The sequence below is a fragment of the Penaeus monodon genome, chromosome 40, assembly GCF_015228065.2.
Source record: "Penaeus monodon isolate SGIC_2016 chromosome 40, NSTDA_Pmon_1, whole genome shotgun sequence".
NCBI lineage: Eukaryota > Metazoa > Arthropoda > Malacostraca > Decapoda > Penaeidae > Penaeus > Penaeus monodon.
Window position 1 is genome coordinate 25242263 of NC_051425.1, and position 15000 is coordinate 25257262.

Here is a 15000-nt window from a genome sequence, read left to right on the forward strand (position 1 = left end):
GACGCCGCAGAGGCCTGCGAACCTCCATAGCTATAGTTCTCAACATCCATGTCTCATTGTGTGCGTGAGTCAAGGCTCAAGTATTCACCAGCTGACCACTGTTTGACCCACCACTGTCATCTTCAGGCAAATGTAGCATCCATATGCACAAAACTGGATCTGAATTAATGACATGAAGGAATCCTTCTTTGATGAGACAATAAATCCTGGACACATATGCCATATTGCAACGAAGTCTCACCTTCAGTAACATGAGCAACTTAACCTCCACGAATGGGTCTAGCTTGCCTTACTACATGGCCTCTGGTACACACAAGTTCTAGTATTTCCCGGGCTCTGGTATACAATAGCTACAGTGTGGTATACTGCAGTCCTGTATGGCAGGGCACAATACACATAAATGTAACATACATACCTGGCAGACACAGGCTCCAGTATATGCAGGTTGTGGTATACATTAGTTCAGTTACACGCCGGTCCCGGCACATACGGACTGTGGTGTATACTAGCTCTGAATTGACAATTCTCATATGTTGAATTTACTAAAAAAAAAAAAAAAAAAAAAAAAAAAAATCATGAAGGGACACAATACGCCAAGGGATTAATTGTAACAAATCTCAAAGAGCCAATCATTAAATCTTCTGAATATTACAAAGGTTCATGTCGGTGTTCAGAATCCGATGCTACCTGTGCGCCTACATAATAGTTGCTTCAGTGTCCGTGCTGCCTCTGCTCTCTACCTGCTATTGCGACATTATGACCAATGTGGTCATGTCGGCCTGCTTGGTCGTGCTGTTGCTGACTTTGACTTCAGTCTGTCAGTCCTCGAAATTTGGAGAATAGAACACAGAGCATGGTGGTCACATTTATATTTGTTATGGGGGATTCATAAGAGGAAACTTATCTTTGTGCTTAGTGCTTGAGTTCAAGCAGGCTTCCTGTGAAAGAAATCTTAGAACATTATTTCGTTTTTCAGCTGAGGGGCAGTGAAGGAGTGACTGGTCATGTAGCAGTGGGAGAAGGGCTAAGGATGATGGAGGTAACAGCAGAATAATCAGCAGAAGTAGCAGAAACTGCAGCAGACTTGTCCACTATTGTGCTCTTTCACTAAATACAGACACTACACACCGAGTACAAGCTCTTGGTGGTGCACGCTGCTGGGACATGAGTATTTATAAACAGTCACTCTGAGGCGCTGATCTGCAGTCACCAACAGCACAGACAAATGCGCTTTAAAATTTGCTATACAAACACTCGATATGTCTCATTCTTGCAACACAATTTGGCTGAACTTGTTCTGGTGAGGAAGAAGAGTTCATCGAGTGTTACAATGTGACACTTGTACTGACAAGAACGTTACAACTGTTTGTCTCTTTTGACAGTGTACGTATAGCTCTAGCATGAGAGGCACGTCAGAGTGCTGTATCAGTGGCCCACACTGTCCCGCTTGTCCTGGTGTCTAGATACATGCTAGACGCCACCAAGAACACAATAAAGTAGAATAAATATTGGTAACGCTATCACGTTGGCTTCTGGCCGAGGAGCAACATGGCAGTGGGAAACTTGCTATATTTTCATACCAACACTCTCATTCCAAAGTAACACTGGCGGGTACCATCATGCACAGGATGTTACGCTACTCATCCCGGGACTCTCGGTAGCTTCCAGATCCTGAAGACGAAACTCTGAGACGTTCCTAGTCTCCAAGACACGTCCTGGAGGTGCTTTGTACATCTGTCGAATATCTCCGGAGGCAACATGTCTCTGCACCCAGAGAGGAGGTCGGAAGTCTCCACGCAGTCGCATTGGCTCCTCCCTTCTTCGTTCACTCGGAAGCGACGGTTCATGATCTTCAGACAGCATGTGTAAAGCCTACGACCTGATCGTGATTAGACTACCTAACACGATGTCGACGGACTACCAATATTGCGGCTGCGACCAGGTGGGCGTGGGTTCCGTGTGGGCTTGGTTCTGAGTGGATGTGGCTGATGGCGGGCGTGGATCTGTGATGAGGCTGGGGATCCCACACACACACACGCACGCACGTACGCACTCGGGGATGACACTATCACACGCTTGGTCCACCGGGCAATGGCTATGACACTACTTTGCCGAGATTATTCCTGAAAGTAGAGGAAGTCGGTATGATTAAAGGGCATGGAGTGAAATGAGGTTGCAGTTTTGAATACGAAACTTTATATCTATATTTGTTTATTTATTCAGTCTTTAATCGGCGAGTCTATAACGATTGTTATAATGCATATCGACATGAAGGGAGTATATTCCTATGGTGAATAAGAGCTCAAGACAACTGCATGATATAAAAGATAACAAGATTTATACTCTCTTTCCCTTTCTCCCCCCCTCTCTTTCTTATTCTCTCCTCTCATTCGGATTTTTACTCTATCTTTGAATCTCTCTCTCTCTCTCTCTCTCTCTCTCTCTCTCTCTCTCTCTCTCTCTCTCTCTCTCTCTCTTCCCCTTCTCAATAATTTTGTATCTGTTCTCCCCATATTCCCCTCCCCCTCCCATTCCTTAAACTCTGCCTACTCATTTTTTTCAGTCAAAGACATTATCACTGAACATTTCTGAAGTCGGGGGCATCAAACTCAAAACCATCCTAAGGCCAGTTATCACTTCAGCACCTTACAAGTGATTTTCTTCTACGTAACTTTTTATTTATTTACTTATTTATTAAACACTACGACTCTATTTCGCTACTTCACAAGATAATTATTATTCTTTTCACCACTAGGTCGATTTATAACCATTTAAGAAACAATATTTAAATACAGACCATGAATACGACACACTTGCTGTAAGTCATCAGTCGTTTTTCCGTATAAAGTTGATACCAATACTTTAAATTGCGTAAATAGTAACTATTAATTTATTAGTGCGCATAAATAAACCGAATTAATACTTAGAAGGGGTTAAAATCTCCCGCCGTTCCCTGATTCTTCCCATCCCACTCACCCTTTCTCTTTTCCCCTCACTCTTCCCCACTCTTTCATTCTCCCACTCCCCTACCCACCTTTCCTCATTCTCACCCTCTCTTCACCCCCTTTCCCCTCTCTCCCTCTCTTACCCTTCTCTTCCTTTCCTCCCCCTCTCCCTCCTTTTCTCCCTCTCCCCCACCTACCTTCCTCCCACTCACCCTCTCTCCTTCTCCCTTCCTCTCCCGCGAAGCTAACTCACCTACACCACACTCCTCATAAGAGGTCCTCCTCACACTTGGGTATGTCGAAGATCTCGGCGAAGAGAGGTGGAAGTTTGAGCCTTGACCAGCTGGACCGGAACCAGTTCAAGTGTTCCTGATGTTTGGCCCCGATCTGTCGCAGCTCGGGCATCTTCATTACCACGTTGGGAAACAGGTGCGTCTCGCTGGCATGGTTCCTGCCCACCTGGAAAAATAGGGGTTCAAAGGTTAGTTCGGAGTGGGTCGTGTGTGGGGGTCTTCAAGGGGTTGTGGTGATGCTAATTGGTTATTCTATATGGTGGGGTTTATAAGTGCTTGGCTGGTGTATGTGGGCAGGTTTAGGTTAACAGGTTATTTGGGTATTTGAAGACTTGGCGAGGGTGGGTTGTGGATATTCGCCGGGCTGGGTTCGTGTGGATAGGAGCATGTTAATTGTTAACTGGGTACTTGAACACTTGAAGAAGTATATGAAACAGGTAGTGAGTGACCTTTTTGTGACTATCTTGTGGGAATCATTAGGAATGTAAAGTCTATGGTTGATATATATATATATATATATATATATATATATATATATATATATATATATATATATATAAGAGAGGCCCTTCCCTCCGGCTCACCTGCACCCGGAGAGCCTCGATGATCCGGTCCTGCTGCTGCTCTATGACCTTGGTGTCGGTGATGCCCGGCCGCTCCGCCGTCAGGAGCACGACGCCCGTGAACAGCGCGAGTTCTGTGTCGTTCAGATTCAAGTTGTTGAACGACATCGCGAAGTTGAATATCGTCGTGACAAAGTCTTGCTGTGTTTGGGGAGGAAGAGGGGAGAGCGTTACAGGGTTATCGGGTGAAAGGAGAGGAAGACACACACACACACACACACACACACACACACACACACACACACACACACACACACACACACACACACACACACACACACACACACACACACACAAAATATGTGTGTACGTGATTGTGTAAACTGTGCATATTAATATCAATCACTAGATTTGTCATAATTATCTAATTATCATTAGTTTGAAAATAAATAAATCCAGGAAGGTTGTCAGGTACACGAAATTTATTTTCTATGAAACCAAATACGTTATCATATACATTAAAAAAATAATTTTAATTATTCAATTCTAAGAGGAGGAGGAGGAGGAGGAGGAGGAGGAGGAGGAGGAGGAGAAGAAGAAGAAGAAGAAGAAGAGGAGGAGGAGGAGGAGGAGGAGGAGGAGGAGGAGGAGGAGGAGGAGGAGGAGGAGGAGGAGGCGGAGGAGGAGGAGGCGGAGGAGGAGGAGGCGGAGGAGGAGGAGGCGGAGGAGGAGGAGGAGGAGGAGGAGGAGGAGGAGAGGAGAAGAAGAAGAAGAAGAAGAAGAAGAAGAAGAAGAAGAAGAAGAAGAAGGAGAAGATTAGGAAGAAGAAAGAGAGGAAAAAAAGGAACAGAAGTAAAAATAAATAACGAAACACTTCCGACAGCCATAAACTCACGTCAAACATCATCTCCATCTGACTGCGAGTGACGTAAGAACCATCGCTAAACGTGAGTGTGTTGTCCACGGAGCTGATCATCCGGCTGATGTGCGTCAGCCACAGCTCAAAGAACCCGACCTTGATGAGAATAAGTTGATCGTCTTGCGACAACTCCGAGAATCCTGAGAGAAAGAGAGAAAATCAGGATTGATATTACCAGAAGGGAGAGAAAATTTGGGATTGAAATGTTCGAAATTTTGTGATTGAGAGATTTGATTTTTTATTGGAATGTTATTTTTGTTCTTGTAATAATTATTGCTGTTGTTGTTATAATGATCATTACTATTACAATCATTATCATTATCAATACCACTATCATTATTTTATTATCATTACTACAATTATCCATAACATAGCGAGAGATACAAAACAATATAGTTCCACATCATGTGACCAAGACTGATCGAAGCTTCGAATCTTAAACAATAGATTCCTTTTCGAGACAAAATTCGAAAAAAATCTATATATATCTATATCTATCTACCTATCGATCTATCAATCTACCTACCTATCTATCAATATATACCCCGAGCGTACCTGGCACTCTTTTGGCAAATTCGACCACGCGCTGTATAGAAGGGGTCATGAAGACGGCGAAGCTCTGCCACATAGTGATCTTCTGGTGCTCAAGGGTGTCCATCGTGGAGGAGGCTGCCTCGGGGTCGCTGCTCACTTCGGACGTGTTCTGGGGGGAAGGATGAGGGAGAGAGAGAGGAAGAATTAGATTATGAATTTTCTTGTTTTTTTTTTCAAAGGAGGAAAGGGCGGGGAGAGAGAGAGAGAGAGAGAGAGAGAGAGAGAGAGAGAGAGAGAGAGAGAGAGAGAGAGAGAGAGAGAGAGAGAGAGAGAGAGAATTGGACATATTGACCGAGGAGGGAAAGACGAATAAACTTGAAATTAGGTACGAAATGAAGAGGAGGAGAGTTGTAGTTAAAGACGCATTTGTTCCGAGAAAGGGGATAAGAAAGGCGAATAATAATAAGAGAAAGAGGAAAGCGAAGGGCAAGGTGAGACTGAATTGTAAACATATATATATTTTTCTTATACTGATATTTTTTTTTAAAGAAAAATTAGGAGTATGAGTTAGAAATATATATTTGGAAAAAATAACTAGTAAGAAAAAGTTCATTATGCTAATTGCTGAAAAATGTATGACTGGAAGTGAATAAATTCTACAAATACAAGAAAGATGCTTAGTTAAATCACGTAATTCTGAAGAAGAAACTCTTAGAACATTAATTACACTTCCTGCTTTGTGTCTTCGTCCTCAAACATATCGCCTCCAACATGTGTGATAATAAACCGATTAATGCAAGGAAAATTGCGAACATAACGGGTACGATAACAAGTGAATTCAGTGGAGTGGATTTTAGCTATTAAAGACTTTGGGATTTCCGGAATCACCTTATGCGTTGTGTCATATGTTACGCTCTCGGCTCTTGGCTTCAGCACTGGCATCCGGGCAAACTAAAGCGGATGATATGCAACGATGTGGTAATGCCCTGTATCATATATATATATATATAAATAATATATATATATATATATATATATATATATATATATATATAAACACATAAAGTGAGTATGTCATTTTCTGTTGCTGATATATTTATAAGTGATTTCATCTGCGTGCCGCTCCTGCTGGCGCCGCCGCCGACAGGGTCAACCGTTGCGTCGGCTCCGTGCGACCCGCGGCCGCGCACTTCTTCTCCCGCGCAATCTCCTCGGGGGATCGCGCTCCCCTGGGCATGCGGCAGCGCCCCTGGTGGCCGGAATGCACACTGCCGCCGGGGAACTGCCCGGAAGGTGCTGCTCGACAATAGCGGCGTTGCGCTTGGTAACTCGGGAGCGTTTTCTTTTGGCCATGCATTGCTAATGTGGCGCACTTTACGAAACAGTTTAACGAAACGGAGAGAATGTTATCGAATGTTAGCGCGCTAGAAAGTGTTGTTTCACATGATTCAAGCAGATTTTAACTACATACTTATAGATAATAGAAGGTATGAAGGATTCTCTACATGACTTTTCCTGTACGAATAAACAAACCCGCATTCCTATTTATTAATGCTCACATTAAAAGAAGCATGACGGTGTTTCTTCATAAGTTGCAAAATGAATAAAATCTTTTGATTTCTTTTTTAGTCCTTTCAACCGCCTAAACACACAACATTAGGAATTCAAGTTAAGTAACGGTTTTTAAGTCCTACATTCACTCTAACAGATTATCAAAGTACTTTTATCTTACGATTATTATTATATAAGTTTAATCGGACAATCTACAATAATGACTCTTGTACATTTAGCATTTACTGTTGTCGGTGTTCGATTCCCTATTTGAGAAAAAAAACAGAAAATGGCAGCGAAAAACAATGTAAACAGTTCTATTACAGTGTATTACGGCTGTATTACAATGGTTTGGCTCCAGTTCTGAAGATAATTTAATGGCGTGACTTGCCGAAGTGCGAATAAGGGACACGTTGTAAAAAAAAAAAAAAAAAAAGGGTGCAAACAACCAACATTTCACGAAAACATTAAGGTTATTGAAGAAAACGGGTGCGAGGTTGTGATTACTGATACGTTCCGTCCAGACTAATACGTGACGAATGAAAAGGGTGGGAGATATGATCTATTGATGACGAGGATGATGATGAGGTGGAGTGGAAGAGGAGGAGGAGGAGGAGGAGGAGGAGGAGGAGGAAGAAGAAGAAGAAGAAGAAGAAGAAGAAGAAGAAGAAGAAGAATGAGAAGAGGAGGAGGAGGAGGAGGAGGAGGAAGAGGAGGAGGAGGTGGAGGAGGAGGAGGAGAAAGAAGAAGAAGAAGAAGAGAAGGATGATGATGATGATGAAGAGGAGGAGGAGGAGGAGGAGGAGGAGGAGGAAGAGGAAGAGGAAGAGGAAGAGGAAGAGGAGGAGGAGGAGGAGGAGGAGGAGGGAGAAGGAGAGGGAGAGGGAGAGGGAGAGGGAGAGGGAAAGGGAAAAGGAGAGACAGAGGAAGAGGTAGAGGAATAGGAGGAGGATATTAACAATGATAATGATAATGATAATGAAAATGATAATGATAATCACGATGAAGGGGGTGATGATGATGAGGGTGAGAAAAGTTAATGATATTAATAATAACATTGATAGTGACAACCCTGTTGACAATGCTAATGCCAATGACAACAACCACCACAACAACTCACAAAAATAATAGGCTTCCTGACGAGCGCTCTGGTCTTTTCCTCCGTATAGGCACAGTTAGCGTGGTGTGCCTGCGAGATGGTCAGAATAATATCATAGATGGCCAGCTGCTTGTTCTCGACCTCCCTGGCCACCATCTCCGACCCTTCGCCACGCCCATCGCCCTCTCGTTCGCGAGACCTCTTGGGGACACGCCCATATCGCACAGCTGAAAGGACGTGGCCAGTTAAAAAGGGCCGTGGTAGGTGTATAGGCGTTTATGTGTGGGGATAGCGTGTGTTGGGTCATGTTATGTTATGTGTGGGTCTGAGATAACGTTTTATTTTTGTTTTAACATGTGGTTGGGGGAATGTGTTGTTCTGTATAAAATTACTTATTAAGATACATTTGTTAAATATGTCAATAACAGGAGATAGTGAGTTATTAACGAGGGTTACTGTATGATTAATTAGAACAAATCTGACTACAGTTACTTCCATAATAATAATAATAATAATTACAATAATCAGGCAATGAATGATTGAGGGGTGATCCTCCTAAAACATCCCTACCTAACATCACTCATTTCATCACGACCCCCCCCCCAAAAAAAAAAAAAAAAAAAAAAAAATCAACTACATAAAATTCGCCAAGGTTACTCACAGTCTCTCGACATGCCCACGGCCAGACACTTCTTGAATCGACAGTACTGACATCTATTTCGGTTGAGTCTAATAACCAAACACTTGCCATCCCGCAGACATCTGTACTCGATCTGTTTCTGGATGCTACGCCTGAAGAAACCCTGTGGAAAGAATGGAAACCTCTTAGAATACGGGATTTTTCTCAGGCTTCATCATAGGTGCATAAACGTGTGGTTATATAGAGTAAAGCTTTGTACATTTACGTACTCGTTTGATACAAGTTTTATAGCTAAGTTTAAACTGAGTGTTCATACCCTCAATGTATTATAAGTAAACGCATGATGATTGAGATCGATTCACATACAGTACAGTTACGTATACTAAAAATTTGCATACAAATACAAGCATTACCGCAAAATGAAATTGAATGCTAATATCCTCACAGGCTATCAAAAAATAAACCATATTAAAACAGAACCTCATACAATTACGTACACATTTGCATATAAATACATATATACACCTACATTGAAAATGAATCGCAACACTACCATACCGGATGCTCACAAACATATGTTAATACAGAGCCTCATACACACACCCCTACGAATGCAGGCACAACACAGAAGGAATATTATATAACTGTTAATACTTAAGTGCACGAAAGTGTCTATGCGGTCATAATAATACTTAGTTTAGTTAATGACGATGATAATAATAATATTAGTAATAATAATAATGATATTGATGATAATATTAATGATGATAAGAATAATGGTGATGATGATGATAATAATAATCTGGTATTAATAATAATAATAATAAATAATAATATAATAATAAATATAACAACAACAACGACAACAATAATATTATAACAAAGAAGAAAATAAATGCAAAGTTCCTAATCCCTCAGTTATTCCACAGCTGTCATCCACCTTATCTTTTATCTTGACGGTATGTAAGAGCAAAGTAAAAATTTCCCAGATAGATTAAATAAAGCAAGAGGAAATTAACGGTGACGTGTATTGCCAGGTGCTTCCAGGTACGAATCTACATTGGTTGAGAAAAGCCCCGGGTTCTGCCTAAGGAGTATCTGACCTTTGACCTCAGTTAGAGTAGCTATTTCTCACACTTTTTTTTTTCTAAAGATATATGGAGCTTAATGCTTATTAAAAATGAATAGGGATTGATAATACTACGGGAAATGATAAAATAAATAGTTAAACGGGCTTGAAACACAGGTCATCAACACAATAATGGGTTAACTTGCCTGCCGGTGCTTTTGGATGAGAGCATGGATGCCAGAGAGGCCGAAATAAATAATAATAATGGCAAATAGGTGGACGCAAGATGCTAAGAGGGAGCGTAAATATATAAAAATATAAATAAATGTACAAACAATATAACAACAGGAACTTACTGTACCGGCAAATTATAAACTATAAGCTATTATCCAAAACACAGCCAAAGATACAGTACATATATACTTAGTAAAAAAAAAAAAAAAAAAAAAAAAATTAATGGAAGTAAAATTAACAAGAAAATGAACAGATACATAAAACAGACGAATGAAAATAAGAATGAACAAAAAGGATAAACCAAAAAGTAAAAAAAAGGAAAGAAAAATAAAGATATAAAAATAATACGTAGCAAAAAATTGAGGAAGGGAAGTATATTTCTTGTTATAAAGTTATAATCGTGTCCTTTAAAACAAGTTTGTCTAAATAAGTAGGAAACGAAGTATTTTATTCATGGCAATGGGGAGAAGGTATATAGAGGAAGAATTGGGACGAAGAATAAGGAGACAAAGCGGATGAAGACGGGGCTGAGAAAAGTGGATGAAGAAGAAATCAAAGACGAGGAGGATGAAAAGAAAAGAAGTGAAGAGAGGAAAAAAAAGGAAGAAAATATTGATAGTACGACTAAACGATAATAATAATAATACATGAGGGAAAGAATAATAAGAAGAAAAGAAGAACAAGAGCAGGAAGAAAAGCAACAGCAGAAAGACTAAAAATAAGCAGAAGACAAAAACAAGAATAAGAAAAACGAGGATAAGCATACGACAAAAACAATAAAAACAGGCACGAGACAAAAACAAGAATAAAAATAAGAACAAGACAAAAGCAAGAAGAAAAATAAGTATAAGACAACAACAAGAATAAAAATAAGAATAAGACAAAAACAAGAATAAAAACAAGAATCACACAAAAACAAGAATAATACAAAAACAAGAATAGACCTAAGTATAAGACAAGAACAAGAGAACCAAGAAACAAAAACAGAATCGACATCGCCCCTCCCCCTCCCCCCCTCCCCACAACAGACTGGCGCGGTAACTGTGAAATAGTGAAACTCAGGCAAGCCGTCACGACTGTCCCTCAGCAAGTGCCATTGGCGACGGCACTGCCATTCACCCCTTCCCAACCCAACTTACTCTCGAAACTTTAGCCCGCTAACGAATTTAGAATTTTGTCTTCCTTCATTCAATCTCAAGTCGTTTGTGGCAAGATCGTTATTCCGGGAGAAAAGAGGAAAATATAGGATGTTTGTTGAGGATAGAAAAATAGAAGGCAGATAGTCTTGCATATTCAATATTGTTTGATAAATTATTATTGGAAAATCCATATTGAAAAATGGGGTGAAATCATACGTCAGTATATCTTTAATACTGATGACAACGTGTACGCACACACACACACACACACCACACACACACACACACACACACACACACACACACACACACACACACACACACACACACACACACACACACACACACACACACACACACACACACACACACACACACACACACACACACACACACTAATGATAATATCAATAAATAACTAAATAAGTAAATAAATACAACTGCTCACTCCTGCGTACCTTGCATCCCTCGCATGACGTCACTCCGTAATGGTAACCTGAAGCTTTGTCTCCGCAGACTTTGCAAGGTACGAAATTCTTGTTTGTGGGCGTAGCTGTGGTGGGTGTGGGCGTGCTGTCCGCTGCCTGGTAGCTCTGCTCTGTGGGGAGAAAAGGGATCGGTAAGGGATGGCTTGCAATGTTGCAGGTTCTATTAAAGTTGTTGTTGTTATGACCATCATCAAGATCATTATTATTCTCGCGATTATTATTATCATTATCATTATTAGCATCATCATTGATATTATCAAACATTATTATTATCATTATTATTGTTATCATCATCACTATTATTATGACTTGTCGTTTCTTTTCATGTAAAAATAATAACAGCAACTATTTTTATCATTATCATCATTATCATGATTATTATCATTGTCATTACCATTATAAGCGCAGTATTATAATTTTCATTATTCCCAATGTACTATTACTACTATTATCAATACATTTTCTACCGTTATGTTTCATATTATCTTTATCACTTTATCATATAGTCGCTTATTATTATATACGATATACATTACTTTTAAACTTTCTATCTCTCTGTTTATTTACCTGCCAATCTATTTGTATCTGCCACTCTGTCTATCTAGCTACATATCAGTCTATCTAATCTTATCTGTCTTATCTATATCATATATATTTATCTATATTCACACTTATATCTTCCTCTTTCTTTCATCTGCTCTTTTATTATTATTATCTATTTTTTTTACCTTATTTTCTTCCAATTTCATTTTCAATACCTCTGTGATATAAATATATATATTTTTTGCAATCATCTTTGCTTTACAAAAACTCGCAACATTTCTTGCAACACATAATAGGACGTAATATCCTGCTATGATGACCACGCCCTATTTGCAACACTTGCTTCAGTTGTTCTGTTTGCGTTTTACATAAAAAAGAAAAAAAAAGAAAAAAAAAGAAAAGAAAAGAAAGAGTAAAGAAAATGGAATTGTAAAAAAAAAAGGAAAAAGAAAAGAAAAACAGAAAAAAAGGAATAAATAGAAAAAACAATGACAAAGAAAAAGAAAAGAAAACGGAAAAAGAAAAAGAAAAAAGCGACAAAGAAAAGAAAAGAAAAGAAAAGAAAAAAAGTTTGGGGTAAATGAAATTCGCGATTTTGTCCCTTTTTATTCGGAGAAATTTTTGTGGACGTAAACATAAGTTTGGCTTGATTTTATGTAGGCCTATACATACACTACGCACGTGCATAAATATAGCCATACACACATAACATAGAAACAAACGCAAATACAGAAACACACCCACATCTCCATTTTTTCTAACAAACACACAAATTAATATATGTATATATATGGTGTCCGTATGTTTGTGTGTGTGTGTGTGTGTTCTATCATACGTACACATTACAAATCCTCCAAATCTCCACTTTCCCCCGTTCTTCATCACTTTCCCTCTCTTCCCCTATCATCACTTTCCCTCTCTTCCCCTATCATCACTTTCCCTCTCTTCCCCTATCATCACTTTCCCTTCTCCTCTCCCCTCTTAACCCCCTATCTTTCCACCTCCCTCCTCTCCTCCCTCCTCTCTTGCCTCCGCTTCCCACATCACCCCCTCCACACCCCCTCCTCCTTCCCCATCTCCCCCCACTTCCACTCTCCATCCACCCCCACCCCTCCACCCCACCCCATCCCCCTTCCTCCCTCACCCCCATCCCTCTCCTTCCTCACCCCCATCCCCCTCCTCCCTCACCCCCATCCCCCTCCTCCTCACCCCCATCTCCTCCTCCTCCCTCCACCCCCCATCCCCCTCCTCCATCACCCCCATCCCCCTCCTCCCTCACCCCCATCCCCCTCCTCCCTCACCCCCATCCCCCTCCTCCCTCACCCCCATCCCCCTCCTCCCCCCGCCACATTACAATACAATACCGAGCATGGAAAGCTACAAATGTGTCCGCTACCCACAGAAGACACCTGTCAAGTGGGGTGCGATAGTGGGATCTTCTCCGCCACAGAATCTTTTTGACTTTGGCCGGACGTTGGTGGGCCTCGAAGCAAAGGTCCCCGGAGAGTTAAATAGGCAGGTGGGGTTCGAGGAGGAAGTGGTATGATTGGGAGGAGATAGAGGTGGAGGTTGGAGGTGGTGGTGGAAGGGGAGGGGTAGGGATAGGGATAGGGGAAGGGGTAGGGGAAGGGGAAGGGGAAGGGGAAGGGGGAGGAGAAGCAGGAGGAGAAGGGGAACTAATAGACAGGTGGGTTCGAGGAGGAATGGGAATTGAAATGGAATGAAATGGAGGTTGGAGGGGAAAGTAAAGAGATGGAAGAGGAGGAGGAGGAGAAGAAAAAGAAGAAGAAGAAGAAGAAGGAGAAGAAGAAGAAGAAGAAGAGATGATGATGAAGGAGGAGGAGGAGGAGGGAAAGGAGGAGGAGAAAAATGAGAAGAAAAATAAAAATAAAACGAAGAAAAATGAGAGGGAGTAGTAGTAGCAGTAGTAGAATAATAATAATAATAATAATAATAAGAAGAAGAAAAAGAAGAAAGAAAGAAAATGATGTTAAAAATGACGCTGTTCTGTCACGATTAACTTTCACCATTAGGAACTGCAGTAAATCCAGCTTATCTATAAAAGTGTTCACTAAGCATGTGGCGGCATCTTGTTATTATCATAATACGCGACAATCACCATTACAGTATACATAAAAAACGACCTACCATTTATAAGAGAGAGAGAGAGAGAGAGAGAGAGAGAGAGAGAGAGAGAGAGAGAGAGAGAGAGAGAGAGAGAGAGAGAGAGAGAGAGAGAGAGAGAGAGAGAGAGAGAGAGAGAGAGAGAGAGAGAGAGAAAGAAGAAGAAAAAAATCATTAAAAAAATCAATTGATTTTATTTTGATCTATTTATTTTATTATTTGTTTATTTTTGTTACGTCGAGATTATCAGATAGGATAATCTATGCTAACGGTGGCTAACTTTACCTTTATATCCTTCGCAATGAACACACGAACACGCAAACACAAACAAACAATCATGCTTATGCATAAATTTATACTTGGTTGAATAAGCTCGTATTGATATGTAAATAGCAACATGCCATGACAAGGTCGAACTAAAAACGTGCCATTAGTAAGTCCATAATCATGATTATCATTGTGCTAGTGCTAATAATAACGAGAGCAATGGTAGTAGTAGTGATGGTGATAATGGTAGTGATAGTAATAGTTATACAATTATAATGAATAATAACATCACTAGGAATCAATGATGATGATGATGATGTTGATGTTGATGTTGATGTTGATGTTGATGTTGACGTTGACGTTGATGTTGATGATGATGTTGTATTGATGTTGATGATGATAGTGATGATCAAGAAAAAAGAACCTCTAATTCGAAAAACGGGGGTGGGGGGGGGAGACCCAAAGCAGGAATTATTAACTCGAAAAGAAGATATTTATTATAGAAAGCCTTTTCTGAGGTAATGGAGTTTATTTAGAGTTGGTCCTGGTAACTATATTGACATATTTGTTGAATAAAATAGGTAGATAAGTG

General features: G+C 40.4%; 1 protein-coding gene across 1 annotated transcript in view; it reads right to left on the reverse strand.

The window, feature by feature from the left end:
* Positions 1 to 853: 853 nt before the first annotated feature.
* Positions 854 to 15000, reverse strand: part of LOC119598144 (ecdysone-induced protein 78C-like) — a 53222-nt gene continuing 39075 nt past the window's right edge. Inside the window, exons 2-9 of the mRNA XM_037947774.1 lie at positions 11445 to 11584; positions 8566 to 8707; positions 7926 to 8131; positions 5276 to 5423; positions 4697 to 4860; positions 3823 to 4002; positions 3199 to 3404; positions 854 to 2123 (exon numbers count right to left, since the gene is read on the reverse strand). Of these exons, the coding sequence (XP_037803702.1) occupies positions 3213 to 3404; positions 3823 to 4002; positions 4697 to 4860; positions 5276 to 5423; positions 7926 to 8131; positions 8566 to 8707; positions 11445 to 11584 (1172 nt within the window). The 3' untranslated portion in view covers positions 854 to 2123; positions 3199 to 3212. The remainder of the gene's footprint in view (positions 2124 to 3198; positions 3405 to 3822; positions 4003 to 4696; positions 4861 to 5275; positions 5424 to 7925; positions 8132 to 8565; positions 8708 to 11444; positions 11585 to 15000) is intronic.